The 27423-nt window shown below is 37.6% G+C and overlaps 1 protein-coding gene across 3 annotated transcripts in view; it reads left to right on the top strand.

The window, feature by feature from the left end:
- Positions 1-26922, top strand: part of LOC132098841 (ankyrin repeat and BTB/POZ domain-containing protein 3-A-like) — a 124977-nt gene extending 98055 nt beyond the window's left edge. For 2 of the 3 annotated variants that reach the window (XM_059505063.1, XM_059505061.1), the window contains 15 exons: positions 6566-6773; positions 11220-11372; positions 11861-12026; positions 13519-13608; positions 15291-15392; positions 16031-16124; positions 18281-18416; positions 19868-20091; positions 20629-20807; positions 21909-22014; positions 22703-22805; positions 23672-23753; positions 23917-23985; positions 24353-24466; positions 25324-26922. In XM_059505063.1, the coding sequence (XP_059361046.1) occupies positions 6586-6773; positions 11220-11372; positions 11861-12026; positions 13519-13608; positions 15291-15392; positions 16031-16124; positions 18281-18416; positions 19868-20091; positions 20629-20807; positions 21909-22014; positions 22703-22805; positions 23672-23753; positions 23917-23985; positions 24353-24466; positions 25324-25545 (2028 nt within the window). In that variant the 5' untranslated portion in view covers positions 6566-6585 and the 3' untranslated portion in view covers positions 25546-26922. The remainder of the gene's footprint in view (positions 1-6565; positions 6774-11219; positions 11373-11860; positions 12027-13518; positions 13609-15290; positions 15393-16030; positions 16125-18280; positions 18417-19867; positions 20092-20628; positions 20808-21908; positions 22015-22702; positions 22806-23671; positions 23754-23916; positions 23986-24352; positions 24467-25323) is intronic. The other variant, XM_059505062.1, reaches the window with a different exon arrangement.
- Positions 26923-27423: the final 501 nt, after the last annotated feature.

Raw genomic sequence — 27423 nt, 5'->3', positions numbered from 1 at the left:
AAAAAAATAAATAATTTAAAACAGACCTCATTCCTGACCAACAAATGACTGATTACAGGAACGGTTCATAGTGACTATGGCTGCTGCAAAGCTCCAAAAAAAATGCAAATGAGCACAATAAAAGTATTCAACATGACTTTTGAATTTTTGCATGTTTTGTGATAGTATTTCCTCTCCAGTGAGCTGTTAACTGAGTCTTTGAGTTGAACTCAGATTCATGAACGCATTGTTCAGTTCAAATTGTGAACTGAATCAAAAAGAATAATTCATTCTTTCACTAGCTCAATTTTCAGTGAATAAATTGTGTAAAAGACATGCAAAATCAATAATAACAGAATTATTTTAATCATTTAAACAATTCTAGACTAAATAAATATTCGCTCTGGTCTTTATTTGTCAGTAAGGCCTTGGTGAGCTGTATGTGAAGTGTCTCAGTATGGTTGAGGATTTTGCCTGGCTCTGTAAATGCCCTCTGAAATAAACTTCTAAGGGTCCATGCTTCTTTGACACCAAAAAGGACAGTTTCAGTCTTTCGGCTTTGACTTTGTCCTTTGGCGTCTCTTTGAAGCTTCAGGTTGTGGTTCATCATTATTAGATTGCATCCTACTTAAGATTCAAATCATTGAAGGTCACTTTCAGTTATGATTTTTGATGCTTTCTTTTCCATAGTGAAAGATAATATGTTTAGGTTAACATGAAATGACATTTGCAACCTATTTTGCAACCAAAATGTGGCACACTTCCATATTAAGGCCCCGTTTACACGATGGCAAAACGCAGATATTTCCCTGCGTTTTGGCCTGTCATTTACACGAAAACGCAGTTTTTATCCCTGAAAACGATTATTTCTAAAAACTCCGGCCAAAGTGGAGATTTCTGAAAACGCCGGTTATGTGTTGCCGTGTAAACTGGGAGAAACGGGGTTTTAGGTTCTCAAACGTCACATTATGCGCCAGAAAATGCTTAACGTCATGTGAGCGCCCTATGTTTAGAGTTTGTTTGGGTAACGTTACTGTTTGATCATGGATGCTGTTAAGGTGGTACTCATTTTTACATTTGTGCAAACGCTTTTGGTCTGTTTGCATTTGCAAACACAACTGCTGTATTATATCGCCATGTCTGTGTTGTTTTGAAAGGAACAGGAAGTTGCTCGATTTTGAGGATTCTGATTGGCTTGCATGGCTTTATCCTTCTCCCTACACTGCCGCCCATAGGTTTGGCATAGTTATGATGGCGCTCGACGGCGTATTTATGCGGGTTGATGTAAACGACAACTTTTTTGAAAACGATGTTGTGTGCACGATGTTATTTTTGAAAACGGAGGGGGGGGGATATTCGTTTCTCTAAATACCCGGCTATGTGTAAATGTGGCATAAAACAGGATGTTCAAAAATATACACTCACCAGCCACTTTATTAGGTACACCTGTTCCATTGCTTAGTAACACAAATTGCTAATCAGTCAATCACATGAAAGGCAGCAACAAAATGCATTTAGGCATCTAGATGAGGTAAATTTTGTCAGCTAAGAACAGGAAACGGAGGCTACAGTTTGCTCAGGCTCACCAAAATTGGACAATATAGAAGATTGGAAAAACATTGCCTGGTCAGATGAGTCTCAATTTCTGCTGCAACATTCAGATGGTAGGGTCAGAATTTGGTGTAAAGAACATGAAAGCATGGACCCATCCTGTCTTGTTTCAACGGTTCAGGCTGGTAGTGGTGTAATGGTGTGGGGGATATTTTCTTGGCACACTTTGGGCCCCTTATTACCAACTGAGCATCGTTTAAATGCCACGGCCTACCTGAGCATTGTTTCTGAACATGTCCATCCCTTTATGACTACAGTGTACCCATCTTCTGATGGCTACTTCCAGCAGGATAATGCACCATGTCACAAAGCTCAAATCATCTCAGACTGGTTTCTTGAACATGACCATGAGTTCACTTTACTCAAATAGCCTCCACAGTCACCAGATCTCATTCCAACAGAAGAGCTTTGGGATGTGGTGGAACGGGAGTTTCACATCATGGATGTGCAGCCGACAAATCTGCAGCAACTGCATGATGCTATCATGTCAATATGGACCAAAATCTCTGAGGAATGTTTCCAACACCTTGTTCTATCTATGCCATGAAAAATTAAGGCAGTTCTGAAGACAAAAGGGGGTCCAACCCAGTACTAGCAAGGTGTACCTAATTAAGTGGCTTGTGAGTGTAGACCTGGACTTCATTTTATCTGTCAGAAATTGATTGGATCGTGAAACATGGCAGCTGGTCACTTCAGGAAAAACTAAAGTTGCACATGTTGCAGAACAGGTATTAGAACATCTTCAGTTTGCACTCATTTACCTTCAAAGATTCCCTCTTTCAATATTATGCAAAACTATACAGCAAGAAATAAAAAAGTAGAGTATTATGCCTCGATATTACACTTGGCAGAGTGGATTGGCACGCGAGGAATCTCTGCGGCATTATATTCGACGGGGGCGTGATCCGTTCCTCATAATTACACCTCCTACTCCAGCATCTGCTGAAGGGAGGAAAGAGAGGGAGTTCCTTCGAGTCATTCTTTATGATTAATGCAGGTGTGCCCAAGAGGCCTTTTGGGAACGACCGGAGAATAATTACCACAAAGTATAAAGACGTGAGAATGCCTCTGCTCTCTCCCCTCTTCTGACACCCTCCAAACTACACCAGCCGCCAAAGAGCAATTAGACTAGAGAAGGCCATGTAGAGGATCTATCATTAAGGCTGCCGGTTTCTCTGTATGCAAGAGAAGATGGGAGTAAAGGGGAATTTGTGGATCTATAATTGGAGCAATTTCAAAGTTAAATCACACCCGAAAGGCTTAGGGAAAAAACGAGAGCCTCTGTTTTATTGTGGTAAAAAGAGGAGTATGAGGTGTCAAACTAACCTGGAAATGTGGGCCAGCTTTCCCATTTATCAGCAGATGTTTTGGAGCCTGTTGTTTGTCGATTATAATAATAATTTTACAAAGACATTTTGAGTGGCACTTGCCTGTGCAAAATCAGTGTTGTGGGCAGTTGCCTAGGCATTGCTAGTTTGCCAAAGATTTTATTAAATTTTTTTTTAGTCTGTCTTTTTCTTTTAGTATATGAGCGAGAGACGATTTTCACATTTGCATGTTTGATAATTTATTTGTGGCCAATTTTATTTTAATTCATTTTGGAGTTTATATGGTATATATGGTTATATGGTTTATTTGGTATATATATATATATATATAATGATAACTAAGTGTTTTCATTTACGGTAGTTTTCATTTTAGTATTTGCTAACCGCAATTACACTAATTCGAACATATATACAGTGGATGGTATACAAGAGACAAGATAGAGAACTGAATCCTTGTTATTTCTATTTCTTCTCTATTATGTTGGACAGTGCAGCTCTGCTGATTAGATTTAATCATAATGAAAATGACACCAGTTCCACAACCACTGGTCAACTGATTCTTAGTATTGTGACAGAGCAGTCCTATTTTCTGCTGATGCCGTATGTACAGTAGTCTTCTTCAAAAAGGTCGCCAGCTGTAAAGCTCAGCAGTGGTGAGTATGAGTGCTATGCAGAGGTCTTTCCACTCCTCTGGCCTGCAGCTGTGCTCTTCACACACCTGTGAGCTCCAGAGGTGATTCACAGGTCACATTTCATCTGAGGCGAACCAATTGAGGAGCAAGGGCCAATGGGGTCCAATAAATTGTATTATTTAATTTAACAAAAATGTAATCGCAATCAAACAGCAGACCCCCTGCAGCACTACACCAGAACCCCTGCTGAACAACTAACGTTATTTTACATAAAACATTTTGATAGTTACCTTTTATTAGGTCAACACAGTGACACATAGTATTGTGTCATTAGAGATGAAATGCTTTAAATTTGATGTGCTTATTGAATTGCACAGATTTTAAATCGGTCCTGGCTGTTTTTGACTGTTATTTCAGCTTCTCGTCTTCCTTGTGCAGCTCCAAGTCAGTGACATTTCACCTTAAAGCAGCAAAGGCCAAAATACTAACTTGTTCAGGCAAAATGTACAATGTTAACAGTAACTCCCAGGGTGGAAAGTGGTCACACTGGAATCAAATCTTGTTGCATTCTTGCTGAGAGAGTTGTTCCTTTTTTGCAAACTCTGGTACAATCAAGCGAAGGCTAGCTTCAGATGAATGGTGCTTGGCAGAGCTTAAATGACGTGTTTCAGACCATCTGGACAGGTGAAAAAATGTGTGCTTCTGTTCATGAGCAGTTGAACATGCCAGTTTTCTGATGATGGGTTTTAAGCATTTTCATACAAGGCTTGAGAAAGATTTTATATTCATTTGCATCTTACTCTCAAACAGAGCACTTTAAGAGTTCAATAGTGTTACTCATAAAAAAAGTAACTAATTACATTCTATTGTTCCTTTTTTAGGGAAAGTGGAGCATTAAATATTAAGAATGTGACCCTCTGTCTTAGTGGAAGAGTTTTATGTGGCAGGATATTTGTTCGCTGGAAGGGTTATTTATTTAGATGTAAATAAAAAAAATGGCTCTATTTGTCTATTTATTGATTGATTGATTGCATGCATGCAAAAAAAAGTAAGGGTAAGTTGAAAATAAAATGCTTTAAAATAAATGCCTGATTAACATGAAAAATTACAATACCCATCATATAGTATATGAACAACCCTATATTACACCTCAAATATACTTATATGAATTAGTTTTTTTGAGAAAGTAGAAATGCACAAAATTTCCTGTTAGGTGTAGGGTTGGTGAAGGGCAATGGAATATACAGTTTGTACAGTATAAAAACCATTATGCCTATGGGATGTCCCCATTTTCACAAAAACAAACGTGTATGTGTGCGTCTATATAATGTTTGTGTACTGTGTATATTTATATGTATATATAAATACACAAACATATATGTATATATATTTAAGAAATATTTACATCTATCTATCTATCTATCTATCTATCTATCTATAAAGGCCTTCAACATTAACAAATGCCATTAATTAAAAAATCCGTACCACGTAAAAATAATTTTATGCAATTAACACAAAATTACTGAAGCACAATTTATTACGTTTTCAGTCCAATGATCCAGTAAGAGAATGCATTCAGATCAGTCCAAAGCAGAGCTAATGTAAAGAAATCCGGGCTGAATAAATTAGAGATGACAGAAAATACATAATGAATTACATATGCACATACTATATACTGAATTCTGAATTTTTTTTTTTTTTTTTGTGAATGTTAAACAAGATAAATTGTACATGAAATGATACTATAGGTACTATACTTTTCTTATTGCTTGAAGAACGTCTGATTATGTAAAACATGTTAACCCTGAACTCTGCTTTCAAACATAAAAAAAGCTCTTAGGGACTATTAAAAACCTATTCCTGATTGCCTTTTTTAAACCAGCTGTCCTCTATAAAATTTGAATGAGGAGTGAACTTGGAAAGAGAGTAGATTTGCTCTTGATAAGGCTTTCGTTTGGATAATTCACAAGGCCATTATAGAGAAGCACTGCCAGTGTAGCTGTGTGTGTGTGTGTGTGTGTGCTTAAGAGAGCGCGAAATGGATTGTTTGTGTTTGTCTGATGGCGAGTAATATTCACCAGCTGCTTTAGTGTTTCGTCCAATAAAATTAAGAAAACAGCACACACACACACACACACACACAAAACCAAGTTAAGGTTTTAAACTACGAGTCTACAGACTTCCTTTTGCACACATTCTCAGTAATTGCAGTGTTTTGGGATGTTGTTCTGTTTTAAAACTTCTGAAATGTCCCAAAGAACCAATTCAATTTTCCTTTGTTTTGCCAAGAAGGCTCAGTGATTCATCCAAGCTACTAATTTTATCACTGAAATGAATAATTAGTGTATATATGTAAATATATAATAGGTCTCAGCAACTAATATCTTAACACATTTCATGTTTCTATCTAACAGGTACATTGTTTCTTTGTTTTTTGTTGTTGTTTTTTTAAGATGGTTTGTTCTAAATTTAAGCCCAAATTTATAAGAAACTATTTGATGAACAGTTATTTCCTTTGGAAAGTGTTTGTGATACCCAAAGTCTTATCCGCTGCTTTAGTGCCTTTTCAAGCAGTTTTAGTCACTTTAAACTTCATGAGTGTCTGTTGTAGGGCTTAGATGAGCTGAATTCAGAGAAGACCTGCATATTTTCAGGTTCTTCTGTTTTTGTTGAAAGTTTAGCTTTTTTCAGTTTATGGTTTGATTGAAATATTGTGAGATTTTGACAAGTTTCATTTCCATAAAATGAGCAATATCTTCTGTATCCCCTGTACCAGATTTCGGCGAGAAATGGAAAAGGTTGTTGTCCTCTTGCTGTCATTTCCTTCTGTAATGAATGTCTACCTGTCAAATGTCCCAGTGTCTGTCTCTCTTTGTGCATGTGATGTATTAGGCCTCTAGTTTTATGTCAAAGACCGTATAAAAGCTTTATTTGATGCAAAGCACAGTCAGAGAGGGGTCTTTGTAAAAGTACATTCTCATACATTCAACTACATGTCTTTACTGCCCCCTGTAGGTGACCTGGTGTCTCGTGCCATGCATCACCTTCAGCCACTGCACATCATGAACGCCAGCAATGGAACGCCTGTGCACCAGAACTGCACCGGCACCATGCACTGGGAACCGGAAGCCCTCTACACACTCTGCTACTTCATGCACTGTCCTCAGATGGAGTGGGAAAACCCTAATGTTGAACCCTCGAAGATCACCCTGCACACTGAGAGGTAAAAGCATGCTGTGTATTAGAAGCATGAAAGTTGCTACTGTATGTCACGGTAATGCAGTTAATCATGGCAGTGCAAGAAGTCATAAAGGGTTCATGCAGATACATATATCTAATATTTAATTTGTGGTGTTTGCTAATGGAGCCATCATTAGTATTACTGGCATTATCACAACTGATTATTTGTCTGTTATTTTGATCATAACCATGCCGTGCTTGACCATTCAGCTTTGTAAATAGGTAATGTACATTTTCAAATTTTATTTGTTGTTGTTGTTGTTGTTTTTATTGTATTGTAAAAAAAAGACGTATTCAAAACTCAAAAACAATTGAAAATTATATATAATACAAATAGAAATATATATATATTTTAAATAAATCATTTATATTACTGTCTATGGGACAGTCACAAGCCTCCTGGCTTTCATCCAAAATATTTTAAATTGTGTTCCTAAGACGAACAAAGATTTTAGCATTTAGAACAACATGGGGGTAAGTGATTAATGACAAAATTTTCATTTTGGGGTGGAGTATCCCTTTAAGTCATTAGCCACCTCTCTTATCTAAATATTAGTATTGGCCAGTGAAAACAGTATATTGTTCACTAATTAATATTAGCTCTAAGAAATATCTGCTTCACTGCATCCTGAAAAATACATTACTTTACAAATACAATACAAGTCTTTTCCCCTAGATAATAAAACAACTGAAAAAAAAATGCTTAAGCTGGGACCTGTGCCTTGTCTAGGCACACCTAGAAAAAAGAACATAGCAATGAGAAACAACCACTTTAAACACCTTGGCAATGCTATACAGCTTCCATGATGGTAGCATTTTCTTCTAATGGCATCTGGTGCACTGTTGCTTTGTGCAATACATCCTTTTTCTGTGAGTCAGTATATGTCCAAGAGTTTTCCAATCTCCATGGGGTTGCTTAAGACCACATTCACACTATAAGGGCACAGGGATGCCAAGGAGAATGTGATTTATACATAACCTTTAATTCCCTTATGCAGTGTTGTAGCACAATGAAGATACAGTAGAACTCTTAACTCCTGTTGTAGGAGAGTGTTAATGGATTGTAACGGAGTTATGTTCAGCATCCGCTCCACATCGATAAATCCATAAGGACATCTCGTCCCAGACAGTCCCACATCACTCAGATGTGATAAAAAGCCCCCTATCCAAAGACCCTGTGGGACGCCCATGCAATGCTCGACAGAATAGGTGCATCAGCGAGCTGCCTCCTTCTCCAGGGACAGACATTCTGTTCTATTATATTCATTTCTATCTTGGCCTCTCACAGAAGAATGAGAGAGAAGAGGAAGAAGGATAGAGTGAAGGATGAGAGAATGCCAAAAAAAATCAAATAGATGATAGGTGAGGATCGAATTAAAATGAGTGTGTGTGGGGGGGGGGGGTGGTAATGAATAGAGATGGAGAAAGAAAACGAGATCAGAGTGAAGAAGCGTCTGGAGAGGTTCAGGGTTGTGGCTTTAGATTTCAAACTTGAGTCGAGTGGACTCGAGTGGACGCGCATATACACACTGCATAATGCAGAATTTCCAACATGAAATACACTGAAAGATCTAGAAAACCTATTTCCTAGAAGCAATTTTTCTAGATCTGAAAGACAATTAATAATAGGAAATTGACAGTTTGGCAATATTTGCCACCTTTTATTTTATTTATTCATTGTTTTAATTTATTGTTTGTGTATGTGCATGGACATGTAACTTATCTAGCACTAATACATTTTATTGGAGGAGTCGTGGCCTAACTGTGCATTCATGCCGCCAGCGTCGAGAGCGTTAAAGTGGCCGGAAGTCATTCATTTTCAATGTGAGCCGGCATCAAGCAGCGGCGAGGAGCGGTGCGGCGTGACTTGGCCATTGAGAGCGTCGAGGAGAGTTGAAATCAGGGCAACTTTATGGTAATGAGCTATGACTCGGTTGAGCAGCAACCAATCGGAACGTAGAAGTCCACCGCTTGAGAGGATTCCAGAGAACGCAGCTCCGACCACATAAGTTCCCAAGCAAAAGGTTGATTATTGCTGTGGCGGGTTTGCAGTAATCTATGATATGTCCCTGTTTGCGTACAGGGACATAAAAAAATTAATAAAAAATGATACGTGGACCAAGGTGTCTGATTGTTCATGTTTCTGGTGAGTTGCTGATGTGCAGTAACGATATAAGAATAATAATCTAATGATATAATTAATAATACTAGGCTACAGTAGTCCCAGTTTACTTTTAAACAAATTTCCTTGATTATATGTACATTAAGTAATGTTTATACTTGATTATAATTAAGTAACATTTTCAGTGCAGGACTTTTACTTGCATCAGAGTATTTTTTAGAGTGATTTATATATTATTAAGTAAAGGACCTTAATACTTCGTCCACAACAATATTTAATAAGGTTAACTTATAACGTTACCCTCATTGTGGTTAGTCTGCACAAGTTTAACAAGCTTGTTTGCTTTGCAGCCGCTTTAAATAGAAGATAAGCATTCGATCTACGTCAGTGCACTCACAAATCTTTCTGCAGCATTGTGAGCAGGGCGGCCAGAGTGATTTTTGACGCTCTCAACACCAGCAGCGTGAACGCACAGTAATGGTTAGAGAGTCGGACTTGATAACCCGAAGGTCGCGCGCGGTGCTGCAGCAATATGGCTGCCCACTGCTCTGGGTGTGTGTTCACGGTGTGTGTGTGTGTGTGTGTGTGCACTTGGATGAGTTACATGCAGAGCACAAATTCTGAATATGGGTCACCAAACTTGGCCATGCAACTCTTCACTTTTACTTATACATATTAAATGTAAAAATTATTTAAATTTGGGGACAGAAAGACAATAATTGCGATATGGCTGAATGTGACGATTAAACTTCAAAAGGGTATGATTTTCATATGAGATCTTTTTTTCAATGTTTTTGTTCTTGTAATGTGGAGTGCCTGCTGAGATGTATGACAAGATTGTATTTTTGTATTATTGTATTTCTCCTCAGTTCAGACTACTCTGACAGGCAAATTATTTCCATAGATCAGTGGAATTTATCTTGGCAAAATGTTTATGAAAACCTTGACATTTTTTCTGGAGAGTCTCCACTCTTGCAAGTGGAGAAACTTTTGATAGGGCAACTCCCTTCCTCTGGTCAGTACAAAGTTGTTGAAATCTATAGTCTCCTTTCTTCAGCCAGATGTGGCTTCACTTTCAAAACTCCAGACTGGAATGAGAACCATGTCCTTTTCCTCTAAACATTTTTTCGAAGGGAGGGGAGCAGAGAAGCACATTATTCAGGCAGAAGAGAAACAGAGAAGGGTTTGCGGTTTGTTTTGGTGGAGCTCGGATTCCTGGCAGACTTTCTTGCGGTGGGTAGGTGTCCGGGGAGGAAGAGTGTGGATTGTGCAAAACTAGGTCACAGGAAGCACAATTAGATGATGACAGAGGGTTCAAGATGAAGCGTTGTGGCTTTTTTTTCCCTTGAATAAGTTTTGAAAAGGCATTTTTCTAGCGTCAAATGCCTCCTCCTTTTTATTTACGTCCAAGTGTGTGTGCACATACAACTAATTTGGAAATTATGATAACATAGTTTGTCCAACACACTGCATGCTTTTTAACACAGAGGGGTGTTTGCCACAAAGTTTGACACAAAAGACAAGCGTAGGCGGACACAACTGTGTATGTTGTCATTTTTAGCTGTTGGAATTATTAGCATATTGATTCACAACAACCTGGCAACCCTCTGAACTCGGTTAAACTGCAGTGCAATAATGTTGGATATGCTGCTCGGAAATGCTTGAAGAAAAATATTCAACATACAAAGAGTTTCATGGTCATAATCATCGTGACTCACTACAGTTGAGTCAAATTCCACATATTTCTCAACCTTTGCCCTGTAAAGAGTAGTTTTGAATCTTATATGTAAAACTGGCAGTTGGCACAATGGAAAAAGTGTAATAGAAGCACATTTGCAGCTGTTTAATGATATTTTTGCCTTCAAATTCATCTGTTGTAATGAGAGTTTTCTTAGTAATGAGTCTCCAGCTTTCGTTTTCTGACTGAAAACTTGTCAGGATGACAACAGGTCTTTTAGAGTCTGCCACTCTAATTAGATGCAGCTTAGCACTGGTAATTCGTAGCAACTGTAATTCCACCAGAGAGCTTATGATTACTTCTCTAAAGTATCCCGAAGCTGCACGCAAACGGATATGTCCATTGAAAATGGAAATCGCACAGGTGATTGGAAGAAACAAACATACGTTAACAGACAATGGTTTAAACGCAATGGACTGAATTTGTTTCTTATGATCTTAAAAACCTTTGATCTGAAGGCTTAGTGCTTAAATGCTAGAAATTAAGGTGGGGGACAAAAACAAATTATGAAAAGTTATGAAATTTTGGGGTAAAACTGGTTCTCTAATATCAAATATGTGTCTCTGTAGGCCGTTCCTGGTGTTGCCTCCGCTGATGGAGTGGATCCGGGTGGCCGTGGCGCACACAGAACACCGCCGAAGTTTCTCTGTGGACAGCGACGATGTACGACAGGCAGCCCGACTGCTGTTACCTGGGGTGGACTGTGAGCCACGCCAGCTAAAGTATGTTTGGGATGCAACACCACTTCCATACATGCACAAATACACAGCCGGCATGCACCCTATGCATGTAGAATGCCTTAATTAACAGTTAGTCATTCACTGAAGGGCAGTACAAACACATGTACAGTACTCCTACTGCGTCGCTTATTAAGTAAGTATCATTCATTTCCTGTGTGGCTTTAGTGTCCTATTGGCAAGCTGTGAAGTGCTATGTTTTGCTAGTTCTTTTAACATGGTCAAGACGTAGTTATTTTCAGGAGCATGCTGTAAACCTCACAGATACAGGATATCTTGGCAAACAAACTATGTTTCGTGTCAGGGATATATTTTAATATATTGTGTACTGTTGTAAATGTTTATATTTAAATTAAATAAAAAATGAATAATACAGAAAAATAAATGAAAACAAATAAAAGCCATAGTCATTGAGTAGTGTTTCTTGTTTGGAGGTGTGTAACTGGGGTCTGGACTGTCCTGTAATTCAACAGAGCAGACGACTGCTTCTCTGCCACACGGAAACTGGACGCTGCATCCACAGAAGCAAAATTCCTGCAGGACCTGGGGTTTCGGATGCTCAACTGTGGACGAACTGACCTGGTCAAGCAAGCAGTCAACCTGCTCGGGCCAGATGGCATCAACAGCATGAGTGAACAGGTGGGCACTGATATATTTACTCACACATATAGTCCCATATTTGTGTGAAATTCAGGCCTGACTTTACTAGATTATAGATTTTTCTCTCTCTCTCTCTTTTTTTTTATCTCTGAATGCTAAAAATTACTGTAATTCAAACTGGCATTTTGATGAAAGAGCATACCTTTTTTTTTCAATTCTGTTGGCACAGCACCATTTGTTCATGCAGTAACACTTGATGATATGGTGGCCATGTTAGTCATTTTAAATTGAATAGAATTAATTACAACCCCAACAACCTAATAACAGAGTGTAATTATGAGCATCTCCAAAAAATAATTGTCATAAAATAATCCCACATACATTAGTATTAGTCAGCACTTCCACTGTAATTACTCCCTGATGTAAATACCAATGTAAAATGTGACTTTTCTCACATCTGCCTTCCATTGTCTCCTCCTTCGTCAGCCTCAAACCATTAGATGTTCAAGCATCAATGACATTTCTGCAGCATGTCATTTTATAAGAAGAATGCCCTAGTAGGTTTCCTATAATATATGTGAAGAAAAATGACCCACGTAGACATTTAGAGGCTAAGAAAATAAATAAATAAAGTTGCATGCCCTTTAAATGAGGAAAAATGTTTTAAATCTGAGCTGATTTGTGTAGGAAGCATCTATCGTGATAGCAGTCATGACACTCTGTATTATGAATCAAATGTCATCTGTATTCAGCGCTGGGTTTGTGTTACTGTCACAGTCTGTCTTGAACACAGCAGCCAGTTTATGCAAAGAATGACGGCGACATGCTGATGCTGACAAAATGGATTAAACTAACATGTAAACTTGATGCAACACAGAGACAAAACCAGACAAATGTGGGGAATGTGATGACACAGACAATTGTCGGAGTCCAGCTGAGAATCATTGAGAGCAACTCAAAATCATGCTGGCAAATACGGTACTCGTTACTTCAAGAAGAGCCGTGAGGGAAAATACGTCTCAAATGACAAATGAATCGCCTTCATGGTGAAAACTGTTTGGAGAATTGCATGCTCTTGAGTTAGTTAAACAATTAAGTGTTTATAGAGAAGTTTTAGGCACAAAATGAAGTGGGGTATGTAAACCCCTTTCACTGTAGTAAAGTCACTGTAATGTAGAGGATCAAGAGACTTATTACTTTATTAAACAGTATATAAATATAATTTATTAGCACAATATGACTCTGAAAGGCTGTTTAAAAACAGCTAATTGCTGACTTTGTGCTTTCATGCACTGATGTTTATGTTTGTGTTTCACTAAAGCAGCTGTATATTTGATGGTCTACTGTATATATGCATAACTGTATATTCTGCTCAGTTCATTTAAATGGGCATTTTAGTGTCTCGTGAAAAGGTTATTTTCAGACGTTGCATAACTAGTCCCGCAGTAGCTTGTGCTGTAGGCTCTACACAATGGGCTCATACTATGACACGTGTACTGTAGGTGTTCAGCGTTTTTTGTTTGTTGTTTAGGGAATGACCCCTCTGATGTACGCGTGCGTCCGTGGGGACGAGGCCATGGTTCAAATGCTGCTGGACGCTGGAGCAGATATCAACAGTGAGGTCAGTATTTATTGGTGGACGTGTTTTTGCACTTTGTCTCTATTAAGCTAACCTGACTCTATAAAACTAACAAACTATTTTCTCTATCCTCTTCCCGATGCTGTTTGCATGAGCTTGTGAATTAAATAGTGGTTGTATGTGCATGTAGGTGTGTCTACTTGGGTTCTCATGGATCTCATAAATATTTAATGAGATTTCAAGCAAATGAGATGTGCTGTTGATTTCCAATGAACTGAACATGTTTGTACAAATGTCCTATTTTTAATGCTATTTATATAAAAAGGTGGGAAAATGAAATGATTGCCTAAAGTAGATACACTGATTGTGAAGCACCGAGGTTGAAAAGCATGAAATGTGAACATAAAATTGGATTCAATTGGCTACCTTACATAAAACAACAGTTACTCTCTCATGCTAATATAAAAGTCCTTCATTTATTTTAAATCAACATGTTTCATGTATTTGCCTTAGGGGTGAATCTCCTGAAACCGATCAAGAATGTTGCATAAAGAAAATGAAGCCTGTTTTTGTATCATTACATTTTCTGCATTGTGACATTATGTTCATGGCAGTTAAGTATGTTTTCTGACAATTACCATAATATGGATGAGAATTCTCAGTATTCTCAATGCTGACTGTAATAACTGTAATTTAGCTTATTCTTAACTGTATTACAGTAATTGTTCTTAAAAAAAATAATAATAATTTGGGCACTGTAACAAATACTACCACAATGAATAGATACTTTAAATAGATTATTTCACGGTTTTAAATAGTTTTTATGTCCTTCACTCTACTTATGCAAAATTTTATATATATATGGGGGGGATTCTTGACTTTCTTGACCGTTTTTCATGAAATTCTCTTTTGTATATGTCATGATGTGATCTTGTGCTCTTTTACCTTATGTCGTCTTTTTTGTTTGACCCTTAGAAGAAAAGTCACTGACTTGGGCACAAAGCACCAAATGCATATACAGTGATATTACCTTGTTTTACAAAATGCATTAAGCTCAAGAAGAGTATCAGCAAGTGGGCAGATGTGCAGTTATTTGCCTAAAGTTTCCTTGTGTAAACAATTGTTTAACCTTAATCCCACATGAACAGTTGGTTCCAAGAGGTCATGCTTGCCGAGATATGAACAGATGCCTGCATAATTTCTCCTGAATACAGGAGAGCTCAGTTTTGCATGCAGTACAACTGTAAGCGTTAATGCCACCCAAAAGCCTTCTTTTTTGGTGCTTTGTACATGAGTCACTTACTCACTTACACCTCTAGCGTTTGAGCTCGCTGCCAATTATTCTTCCTGCAGTCTTTGCATTATTGCTATGAAAACCATGAACTAGATCCTAAACTGTGGTCAGGATTTTAAATAAAGCAAGGAGGGCATGTAGGAGTTGTCCAAAGGAGAGCGAATGCAAGTAAACTCCAGATTAATGTGGGCTGGATGGAAAGAAGGGGTTTGGAGAACAAAACGAGCACTAGCTCTTTCTTCTTCTCTTTGCTTGAATTAACAAAACAGCCAGACGGCGGAAGAACTTTCCAACTTTCCGCTTACTCATTCACTCATTCCTTCCCCCTTTTTTTTCTCGTTCTCCTGCAATTCCGCAATTCCGAGCTTAGTGTGCTGGTATATAATGGCTGAATTTTTCTCTCCCTGAACTTGACCTATATGATTCCCAGGTGCCCAGCTCACTACACAAGCACCCCTCAGTTTATCCTGACACCAGGCAGGGGACTCCACTCACATTCGCCGTGTCACACGGACACGTCCCTGTCGTGCAGGTAGTGGCGCTGTCAATGCCTTCCACCTTTGCACTTTCCTCAGTTATTATTATGATGCCACCATCATAATAATAATGGCACAAAGAAACAGTTTGATGTTAGTTGTGGGCTGGATGGTGCTGGGTCAGAGGAACTTGAATGGGCATAGATTCATATCATGAATAGGTAGAATGAGGAATGCTTTGAAGATAGAGGCCAGTTTATTGACTGCGCACTCTATTATTTATGCCAAAAATGGAATAGTCTTACTTTGACAATAAATACTAGAAGTGTTGAATCCGATGACCTGCTGAGGCCCAGTTATTTAGCTCTTCCAGGAAGAATGGAAAGGGCAAGGTGATATTTCTTGGGATGCTTAATCTCCCACAAACACACATCCACAACTGTTGGAGATATTACCAAAATCCTTCTCTTTGTTGCTTTCTGTAGGAATAATTTCTCATTTTTCTTTTTATACCAGACAGACTAAAATCACCCACTTAAAGCATCAAGAGTAAAAAAAAAGTTATGACCAGATTACCATATAGATGGTTAATTTAATGCAATTACTGCATTTGTATTTACTGATGTCTTGGTGATAAAGTTACATCCTCTGAAATGTGTTTTATAATAATTGCACTTCTTCCATTATTGAGCAGCTTCTGCTGGATGCCCGAGCAAATGTGGAGGGAGCGATTCAAGATGGCACAGAGAACTACACAGAGACGCCTCTACAGTTGGCATCTGCGGCAGGTACTAGAAAACACATCATCATCAACACCGCTCAGTGACCCCAAAATGTGTTTGGACACTGAAGCCACAGAAATGTGCATTTCATTGATTAAATAGCAAAATGTCAAACTTAGTGGCATCTGCAAACATGGAGTCTCCCTCAAGTTCACTCAGTCCAAATACTTTATCTTAATTTTTAACAATAAGTATATAATTAAATGTATATATTTAATTTTTATTGATTTATTGACATGAATTTGATTTGATAAAATAACAGAAACGTTCAATTTTTTTTTTTACTTACATTACACTACAAAATGACATATTTACATGATGTACATTCCATGTGAGTCAAATCTTTGATGACAAAGAGTGAACAAGTTTTTTGTGCATTATATGAATCTGTATTAGATGGTTTTGTATGATACATCCAGGACCCATTTTTAAATGGTTACATTCTGTTCCTTTTGTGCCTTTAATTTCGGCAAAATGGTCCTTGCAGACTGTGAGCTGAAAAACTGAAGGCATTATACTTTTGAGCGCCAGTCTGGTTCCAGAACTGTAATAGTATTATTCAGAGACTGATGGGACTGCATCGCTCTTAAGTGCCCTTTGCAAACTTGCTAATGAGCTTTAGCATCAAGAGCCTTTTTTTTTTTTACATCCCCAGTGTGAATGTGACATGTCCACATGGTGGAATGATGTATGGAAACCAGTGCCAAATGAGATTTTATAATCCCAGCTGTGACAGTCCTATGAATATGAATTGACCTGAGTGATATTCATTTACATTTGCAGAGTGTTTTTCAGCATAATGCTGAAAATTACCTGTCTGCCCCACTTAGTGTGCAAACTATTGAAGACTTGGGTAATTCAGGTTTCAGTCAGCTGGTAATGGACACCTTCTTGGTGATAAAAATGGATGGGGTGCACAAAAATTGTATCATCTCCTGCAGAGGAGAATCAAGGAGCACAAGCCAAAACCGATTGAGCTGAAACAGGTTTAACCGTATGCCTGTGTTCCCCTGTGACACACCAGAAATGGCTGTGGATGGAATTGTCTGAGCCTCATTGGATCCAAAGCCCATCAGGCCTCATTGATTATGCCTCATTTGCTGTATGCTGGCTCAATTACCCCCACTGTCAGCATTCGGTTTTTCCTTCTAATGTAGAAACGCTTTCCCCTCATTACATTGTGGATGTGCACAGGACAGGCTGCTAATTTACATTAGCAAATCAATCTGCGGACGGGTTGCTAGACGGTCCGACTGATAATTACTTTGTCCTGTAGCTCAACTGGTAAAACAAGGACTCACAACATCAACATCATGAGTTTGATTCTCTGGATTCACATGCTAGTAAAATATGTACATTAATTTTTATGACCCATTTAAGGTTGAACCAGGACGGAAAAGAGATAAAAGACTTTTGCTTTTAAATTTATGCTGTATCTGATTTTGATTGATGGAATTGTAGTGTGAGGAGTCAATCAGGCTAAAATAACAAACAAAATCCACATTTCAATCCCCTTATTAAACTAAACAAAAGAAAATAAATTATACAAATCTTTTCTAGCCCACTTTGTTATAAACCTGGAAAAAAGGGGTTATATAACTGAGTAAATGCTGTCACAATTTATTTAATTATTTTTTATTTGTTTAATGACATGGTTATGATTGAATATAACAATTTAATTAAATTATTTTTATTAATATCTTTACATGATTAACAGAATTTTGTTAATTATTTTTTATGTATTGACGACTGTAGTTTGCAAAAATATTTTTTTTCAAACTTCATTTATTTGTATCAATTTATTTTTGATTTTATTGACAGGACTATGAATTATTAATGTGCCACACTTTTTAATTTTTTTTTTTTACTATAAACAGGATTGACCATTTTTTCCACACCATTTATTTTTATTAATTTTATTTTATTTTATATTTATTGACATGATTATGATTGACTAACAAATTTTTTCACACTTTTTTTTACGCTTTTATGCTTTATCATCATATGATTGACATTGATGATTTTTTTTCACATATTCCACTAGTTGTAAACAGCGATATGTCTCTGCTGATCTTAATAGCACAATAGGTGTCTAATTACATTGCTTTGAATAAAACCATCAGACAAATTAATTTAATTTTAATTGTCTTGCATTTTAACAGGCAACTTTGAGCTGGTCAGTCTGCTTTTGGAAAGAGGAGCGGATCCTTTGATTGGCACCACTTACCGTAATGGCATTTCTTCTGGTCCGCTGGGTGAAATGAACTCGTACAGCCTGGCAGCATCACATGGACACAGGTAACGCACACCCAATGTCTCAGCAGCATATGAAATGTATAGAGACATTCTCCACCAGCACAACAGGGAACCAAACTTTCATTAGTTCATTGACACATTTGTCACCGCTTATAATTATTCCAGTGTCCTTATAAATCATTCTGACTGCAGAAACTCAATCTATCAGATCTGAACCCCTGATGTGTTGTTTATTGGCACGCATAAAACCTGAGCTGGTGTGTTTGGCTGCAAAATCGTGTGTAATTTACTACCATAATTCCAGCCCCATCACTCTCCTTAGCTGGCAAACGTATGGATGATTGCATGCTAATTCATTTACTCTCACCTATGGCCAGCGCAGTATTATGGAAACTCATTGAAATTCACACTGCATATGTCCGAATGAGAATCCAGTGTGTTCGATGGCCAACTCACTCACCTCTGAGGTATTAAGGCAATCCGTTATAAGAGAGGGACGTGTAGCGACGTCTCAGCCAGAACTGGATGTCTTTAGCTTTACCTAGAGATGTTTGCATGCCGCACCGATTGGTCGTTTATGCATATTAGATCCATTGCAGAGTGCTGGTACTTTTATGAAGGTATATGAGTTTCCAGACATACAATCTTGAGAAAATCCAACAAAGTGGAGAAGAAAAACACATTGTAATGCATTGATAAATGGAAGTCATAAACAAAGAAGCACTCAAGGCATTTCATAGATGTTTCATAGAACTCTTTGTTCTCATCAATCTGCGGATTATAAAAATGATGCAAGCAAGTAATCCTCGTGGCTAATGGCTTTGTTTAAAACAGTCGAATTATGACAATATATGACAAACTCTTCTTAAAGAGGTCATTCACACAAACATTTTAATTGTTCTCTTCTCACTGTCATTCTGAATCTCATCCTTTTACTACCGTTCAAAAGTTTGGGGTTGCTAAAAAAAAAAAACCTTTTCAAAGTCTCTCATGATCACCAAGGCTGCATTTATTTAGTTAAATAACAGTAATAACAGTAATACTGTGAAATAATGTCGCAGTTTAAAATAACAGTTTTCTATTTCTTATTTTTTTAAATGTGATTTATTCCTATTATATAATTTATTGTTATATGAATTGTTTTAATTCAAAATTGCACATGATCCTTCAGAAATCATTGTAATAAGCTAATATTTTGGTGATCAAGAAACATTTGTTATTATTATCGATGCATAAAAAAGTTGTAATATTATTTGTAATATTAAAAAAATATTAATATGCTTAATATTTTTCAGGATTTATTTCATGAATGGGTAATCATCATAAACGTCATCTGATGTCTTGCAATAGCCAGTGTAAAATAATACAAAATAAGAATTTTCAAGATTATTATTATTGTTTCATGGAAAAACATTTTAACTTTTTTGAGTGAACCGTTCCTTTAATAAGTAGTAATGCCAGAGTGAGTTTGTTACGTGCACTTGCTCCTGCAGAAACGTGTTCCGGAGGCTTCTGTCCCAGGTGGAAAAGGACAAGGGGGATGTGCTGTCTCTGGAGGAAATCCTAGCCGAGGGCTCTGAGACTTTAGAGAGGAGAGTGCCACAGAACGAAGCCACCCTCCGGACAGGCAAGGCCAAACTAAGGGCCCTCCGCGAGGCCATGTACCACAGTGCCGAGCACGGCCATGTGGACATTACCATAGACATCCGCAGCCTGGGTTAGTAAAAACACTGCACGATTACCACAGACATCAACCGCCTGGCTCACTTCTGTCATGCAGCGTTTAGTCTCAGCGTCAGATGGCATCTGATGCATATTGCACATAAAAATGACAAGCACTAAATGAAATGACCAATCTTACCAGCTTATGCAACTTCCAAGTGCACAAATCCCACTCTTTATCAGTCCATTGTGATTAAAATAGGACTGATTTTTGAGGCTGAACTAATCACTTGCCAAAGTTTACCAGGTTAGTGCATCAACTCTTTGAAAGATGTTTGAGGCCCTTAATAGTTAGTTAACGATTTCCTATCGCTTATTTTGCTTTGTTTTCGGTCATGAAATCACTATACACTATGTACCTTATTCATCTACTAACTCTATTTACACTACCATTCAAAAATGTGGGGTCGTTAGTTCTCCTTACAGAATATTGACAGATTGATTGTTGGGACAGGCTTGATATTTTGTGCGGATGGATGGACAGATCGATTCTGAAATGTCACATTAACTGATATATTGATTCCATATGCAGGCGTGCCCTGGACCCTGCACACGTGGCTGGAGTCCCTGCGAACATGCTTCATGCAGCAGCGGCGGCCGCTGATCCAAGGCCTGCTGAAGGACTTCAGCTGCATTAAAGAAGACGAGTACACGGAGGAACTCATCACACACGGACTGCCACTCATGTTCCAGATCCTTCGAGCCAGCAAGGTCCATTCTCAGGGTTTTGTTATAGTCTGAGCCAGTTTCAGTCCTGTATTTACATGCTGATCGTATCAGTAGACATTCATAGTGTAGTATTTATAGTTTTAGTCACCTGTGTAACCTCTTTTTTCTTTCTGTTTAAGTGTGAAGTGTTTAAATTCAGAGCTGCTCCTTACATTAGTGTTGTTTTTGTGTTATGTACTATTACAGTATTTATTAATGCTGAATTATCTTTTTATTTTTAAATTTTAAGTTTATTTATTTTATTTTTATTTCAAGTTATTTTATTTTGATTAGGTTTTTTAAATATTTCCTTTTAGCTGTAATTTTTTTTCTTATTTTCTTATTTAAAACACATTTTAATTAAAATAAAACATTTATTTTTATTTCAGTTTCTGTTTTAGTCATTTTTGGTACTTCATTTCATGTAGTGAAGGCAACATTTCAAATTTTGCTTTAAGTTTTCAACTAATACTTTATTTTATTTGATTATTTTATTTTACTTTATTTCAGCTTTATTCCAATTAACGACAACAATTTTTAATAGTTTTGTCTGCCATTGGTTGAATAAAACAGGTAGTCCCGCACTTTTTGGCAAAATGTAGTAAATTACATGCGTGTATAATTTAGATAAGCAAAAATGTAGAAATGCTTTCTTCTATCCCAGCTAATGTTTTCAAATATTATTAAAATATTAGCTTGAATAGAAGAAAGTAAATTATACACAAATGTGATTTAATTTGTACCTTATTTACTGATTGAGGCTTTTGTCTTAGCAATGTGTGTTTCGGTCTCTCTGGTGTTACAGCATAGTTTCGTTGTCATATTACCATTTCAATTATTTTTGCAGCACTTCAGATTTTAATGTCCCTCGTAAGTCTCTGCATTATTGTTATCACTGAGTGTCAGTCCCTGACTCTGAGCAAACAGACAATCAATGTCAGCCACCTCAGTTCCAGCTTTCTCTGTACTTAACCTCATAAATCCTCTAATTACAGAGCTCATCATAAGTGCTGTGTTTGGATTACCGTAGGCTTGGATGCATTTTACTTTTAGATAACATAATTCAAGGTCTAACTACAGTGAATGTGTTTGTGTGCACTATAGAACGAAGTGCTCAGCCAGCAGTTGTCAGTCATCTTTACCCAGTGCTACGGGCCTTTCCCAATCCCCAAACTCACCGAGATCAAAAAGAAGCAAACGTCTCGTTTGGGTGAGTATGTCAGTCACAGATCCTTGTTCAGTTCATCTTCAAAAGCGACTCCAGCTCTGCCCTGCCTCTACTAACAATATCAATAACTGAATATTATCAAACAAGCAAGAATGCTTTGCCTGTGCCACAATTCAGTACATCAACAAAACTGCTCGTGCACAACAGTTTTATAAGTTTAAATAGCATAACTTACTTTTTTAGACACAGCATGGCCAGTAATTGTGTCTATTCTTGCTCTGCTAATGAAAAACAGAGATGACTGGAACTATCTGTTCAATTTAGATTAATAAAAAAAGGCCAACTCGGCTTGTGCTGCACGAGGATTCACATTTATCTGAATGAATTGTTAAAGTGTGCTTTTTAAATCCTTGCAAACTACAGTTCTAGGGCACACAAGGACACTTTTTCTCTCAGGAGACATAGAAATACAATTAAAGAATATTCAATTTTGTTCAAATTTAATATGACGCTCAAAGTTTTGGAGGGACTCTAGTGCCCTCTAGCCTTTGTTTAAGCTATTGCAATTATAAAGCAGAAATATTTCAGGTTTTTTCTTGAAATGTGTTGATGACAGCCTGTCAAACACAAGACATGGCAGTACTGAATAACGAAGAACCTTGTGTAATCACTGTTGTGTAATATTGCATCACAGACGTGGGGACTTCATTTGATTTGTTGCTTCCTACAGATCCACAATTTCTCAATAATAAAGAGATGTCTGACGTGACGTTTCTGGTGGAAGGAAAGCCCTTTTATGCCCATAAAGTGCTGCTCTTCACTGCCTCACCAAGGTATGTCTTAATTTTGTGGAATTACGCCAGAACTTGGGACTTTGGTTCTTCACTTTAAGCGCACACACTACATTAGTTGGCTCGCATTAACTAATGACTACAATTCACTGTAGTTTCAGCTCCTGATATTATTTCAAAGAACATCAACTGAGCAAAAATAACACACTTCTATTATTACAATTTAATCTTGTTTAGTGTCATGTAGCAAAGGCAGCTTTTCTAATTGTATTAATTTTTTAAACTAATACTATTATATTAAATTATTTCAGCTTTATTTTAATTAACAATACCTATTTTAAATAGTTTGGTCCAAAAAAGAAAAAATAAATAAATAAAATGTAGTCCTGGACAAACATGTTTAATAGTGTTGCAGTATTAAACTTTTGGCAATTTTTTATTTTTTTCATATATATTAAGCTGAAATGTCACCAATTAAATATAATAATATCATTGTGTGTGTGATATATAAAATTTTTGACATTTCAATTTTGCTATCTTGTATATGCTTCTTTATCTCAAGATAACTTTTAGACAATAAAAGCTAATGTAGATATATCTGAGCAGACATAAGACCTTTTCAAATCTGCAATGTCTACAAGAATAATAATTCGTGCAGGGACTGGATGGTCTAGAAGGGTAATGTCCGAATGAACTCATTTCATATTCATGAGGTCATTATCATTGCGTGACATCACAGCCTGCTCATAAACCACACACCCGTACCTCTCTAGAACTCATTCCTGCACCACTGCACGGTTTTCAGAATAACTACATATCTCACATCTTATATCTTTACAAATCTCTCTATAAATACTTGATTTAGTAATAATACAGCTGTTAACGGATGTTCATGTTTCTCTTTCCAGGTTTAAGTCTCTGCTCTCTAACAGACCAGCAGCTGAGAACACGTGCATCGAGATCAGTCATGTCAAGTACAACATTTTTCAGGTTGACTCATAAGTCCCACTCTAACACATGTCGGTATTACAGTCGAACTATGCTAGGCTAATTCCTACCTCTGTCAGCTGTTCAGCTTAATGACAAAACGTGTTTAAGCTCATCTGCTTTAAAATGTGTCTTGGAAGTTTGAGAACATTTTGTTATATTTCAGCTGGTGATGCAGTATCTCTACTGTGGTGGCACTGAGTCACTGCACATCAGGAACACTGAAGTTATGGAGGTATTAAATATTCCCTTCTCTTTTCATCCTTTATGATCATAATACCTCCTACCCTAAACCATTTTTCCCCATACACTAATGATAACTTAATGACTGATTACTTGAGAGGATGTTGAATGTGATGAATGAATGAGTTACGGTCTGATGATATGGGCAAGATTACTCATGGAAAACTTTAAGAAAAATATATCATCTCTCATTTATCTCCATCGTTACCAGATGGAGGCTCTCTTGCACGTAGAACTGCAGCAGAAATTGTGATAAATGCTTATGTATTTTAAATTTAATTAAGCGATTGCTCTTGATCGTGATAAACCTGAAAGCAGCTTGATGAGTTTGGCTCATTGTCGGTCCCTCTGCTTCAAAGCTCCTGTCTGCAGCCAAGTTCTTCCAACTTGAGGCTCTCCAAAGACACTGTGAAATAATCTGCTCCAAGAACATCACCACTGACACCTGTGTGGACATATACAAACATGCCAAGGTACTCTGAAACATTCATTTAAAAAAATGAAATTTCCCTGTTCAGTAATTCATTTATTTTGTGCAGTAAAAAAGGTGATTTGACATCCCAACTTGGGTTTGTACTAGTAAAAAACTAAAAGAATAATAAATAAAAATAAATATTATTATTTTTATAAATAAACCTTGTATTTAATCCAGTATTATTATTATTAATTTTTATTAATAATAATAATAACATTTTAATTGTATTTTTTTTAATGATAAAAAAGATTATACACTTATATATGAAAAAATATTAGCACAGACTGAATAGGGAAAATCAATTTTGCAGTTTAGCCAATTACCAAATATAATCCTAGGTTATCTTGCTGTGTTTTGCCTTGTTTATGCATTGCCATAGATTAGTAATTTTATCTGTACAGTCAGGTTTGGGCATTGCACACGGTATATTTGTAAAACCATGGATCAACATTCCTATTTGCATATTCACAAGGTTAATAACATTATAACATTAATTAAACTAATATGTCTATGTAAATGTCACCAGCTTAATTGCTTGGCTTGTCTTTAGAAATATACTACAAAAAATTAAGACAAAAAGAAAATTGCACAAGTATGTGCGCCAACAGTTTCAACCCTTTCCCTCAGAAGCAAACTAAACATGAACGTTTCCATATGAGGTACATTATAGTATAGTATTGCATGGTTTTTTTTATTGTGTACCTCTACTGTATAGCTTTGCAGGGCTTCATAATTCAGAGTTAAATACAACTTAGTTTTTTTTTTTTATTAATTAAATCCATTAACAAAGTAAGAAGAGTGTTGAAATCTCTATTAGGAATGTTAAGTCTCACATTATGTTTCACACATCCTCAGTTCCTGGGGGCTCTGGAGTTGGGAGGCTTCATCGAGGGCTACTTCCTGAAGAACATGGTGCTCCTGATCGAGCTGGAGAACTTTAAGCAGTTACTGTATGAGGTTCCTGCAGAGAGCCCCGGTCCAGGCCCATCCTACGACGTCCTCCATGACCTCGAGAGAACCCTGGCCCTGCGGATCCGCTCCATCCATCTCTCCACTTCTAAGGGCTCCATCGTCTGACACTTCGGCCAAACTCACACCAACCGCTCCATAGAGCGCTTTCACCGAGAGCTCCATTAATTATGTTCCAACCCGTTGGAGACATTTCAAACATCACCGCCATCATGACAGCACCGGCCTGATGGGATATTCTGTAGGGAAGACTGAGAGATTGAGTGTCACTGCACAGGCTCACACCTCCACCATGTTGCAGATACGTCAGCCTGCTGAACTCATACCATTCCAAGGGCTACGTTTATGTGGAAACATTCTAACAACATTACGACAGCATTATGACGCCCGACCCATGTTAGTGCCCAGGGAAACCATGGCTCCTGATGTCATTACTGCCTCAGCAATGCATGCAAATGGATGGGGTTAATTTTTAGGTGGAACTGTCTTGAAAAACGATTGTCATTGCTACCTGCTGAGGACAGTTTTACATTACTCTCTAATTGACGTAATATTGTTAGCCTGCCTTCTAAACTTTACATTTGTCTAACATTCCCTCCAAGAGACACTAAAACAAATGATGCATGTCAAGTTAGGTGATGCAGCCAAAAGTTTCCCCAGCCATTTGTGTTCAAGTTGGACAATAACATCCATTAAGCGTAGAGTTTTACAAAGGAGGTGTTTTGTATACTTAATACTCACATCCAACTACAAGTTTTGGTATTTGTGTCACTGAACAATAAGGATGCCAGCTGTTTAAATCCTAGCACTTGTGTTTAACGCTTTGCAGTTTTAAGGAATAAGGATTTGCTACCTTCAGTCATTTGTAGACTGATCCAACACAAATTATCCAACCAATGATAGACTAAACTTGTTGCTTTTAGTTCTCACCGAAAGTTCATTGTGTCCAGCAGCGCATTAGGCCTGAGCTATTTGTTTGTTTCAAGCCACATGTTTTAAAGAACCTCTGATCTACCACTGTGCTTAGTACACTTTAAACTGAGCAGTTCATCCTTGCCTTGAACTCACGTAACCAACGATCTTCGATAACGATAATCTGCATGGATCCTCTGCAGTCTGTCTGGAACTTCTGTAACACACAAAAAGCTCATTTTCCTTTTGGTGGATGCAGATTTACTAGCAACCCTTTGTGCGGGGGTCTACTGTCTTCATTGCTTGCGAGTATGTTGAAATCATGTGTTATGAAAGATGCCATTGCACTGGTCGCAATGTACATATTCCCGGTCCTCATCTGCTGCACTGCTTTTGTTCAATGTGAAGCCAACACAAAACAAGCTGTTTTAAGTGTGCATGTTCCGGTTTTCCTGCGTTTGTCTGTAATGCTGTTCACACCGAACGCGAATAGAGCATCTGGTGCGAATGATTTCAATGTTAAGTCATTGCAAAGGTGCGTTTACATGCGTCTGGAGGTCTCGCAGCGCGAATGAGGCCAGTGACACACTGGCTGCGTGGCGTTTCTGCTGTGTGTCAGTTGCGTGATGGCTGCTTCGCGTTTTCTGTGTCTTTACACACCAGAATCGTGCCTGACGCGGCACTGGCGCTCTGCTGCTAATGTAGGTGACATAGAGGGAGGCCGCCGACAGACCAGGATATTGTCTTCACAACAATAATATCTATATTTCATGTTGAGCATAAATATAAAGCCTACTGATAAAGGACACCGTCAACAGTATTGACTGCAAAATAGACTATGTTTGACAGGTGCAATATGCCAGTGTGTCACCGGCCTAATGTTTTCAAAAGGCATCACGCGAGTGTGAACATCACTACAACTAGGAAAAAAACGATTGTAATTCAAACGCAGCTCCCGTTGGCATTTAAACAGACATTTGCTCTCCATTCCGATCGGTCCAACGCAATAACGAAATCTGAGCAGGTTTAAAAACTGAAACTGTTGATGCTGCACTTTACACTTTGGAAAAATTA

The sequence above is a fragment of the Carassius carassius genome, chromosome 22 (assembly GCF_963082965.1).
Source record: "Carassius carassius chromosome 22, fCarCar2.1, whole genome shotgun sequence".
NCBI classification, from domain to species: Eukaryota; Metazoa; Chordata; class Actinopteri; order Cypriniformes; family Cyprinidae; genus Carassius; species Carassius carassius.
Note: the sequence above shows the minus strand (reverse complement) of the source record. Positions and strands in the feature narration are given on the sequence as shown.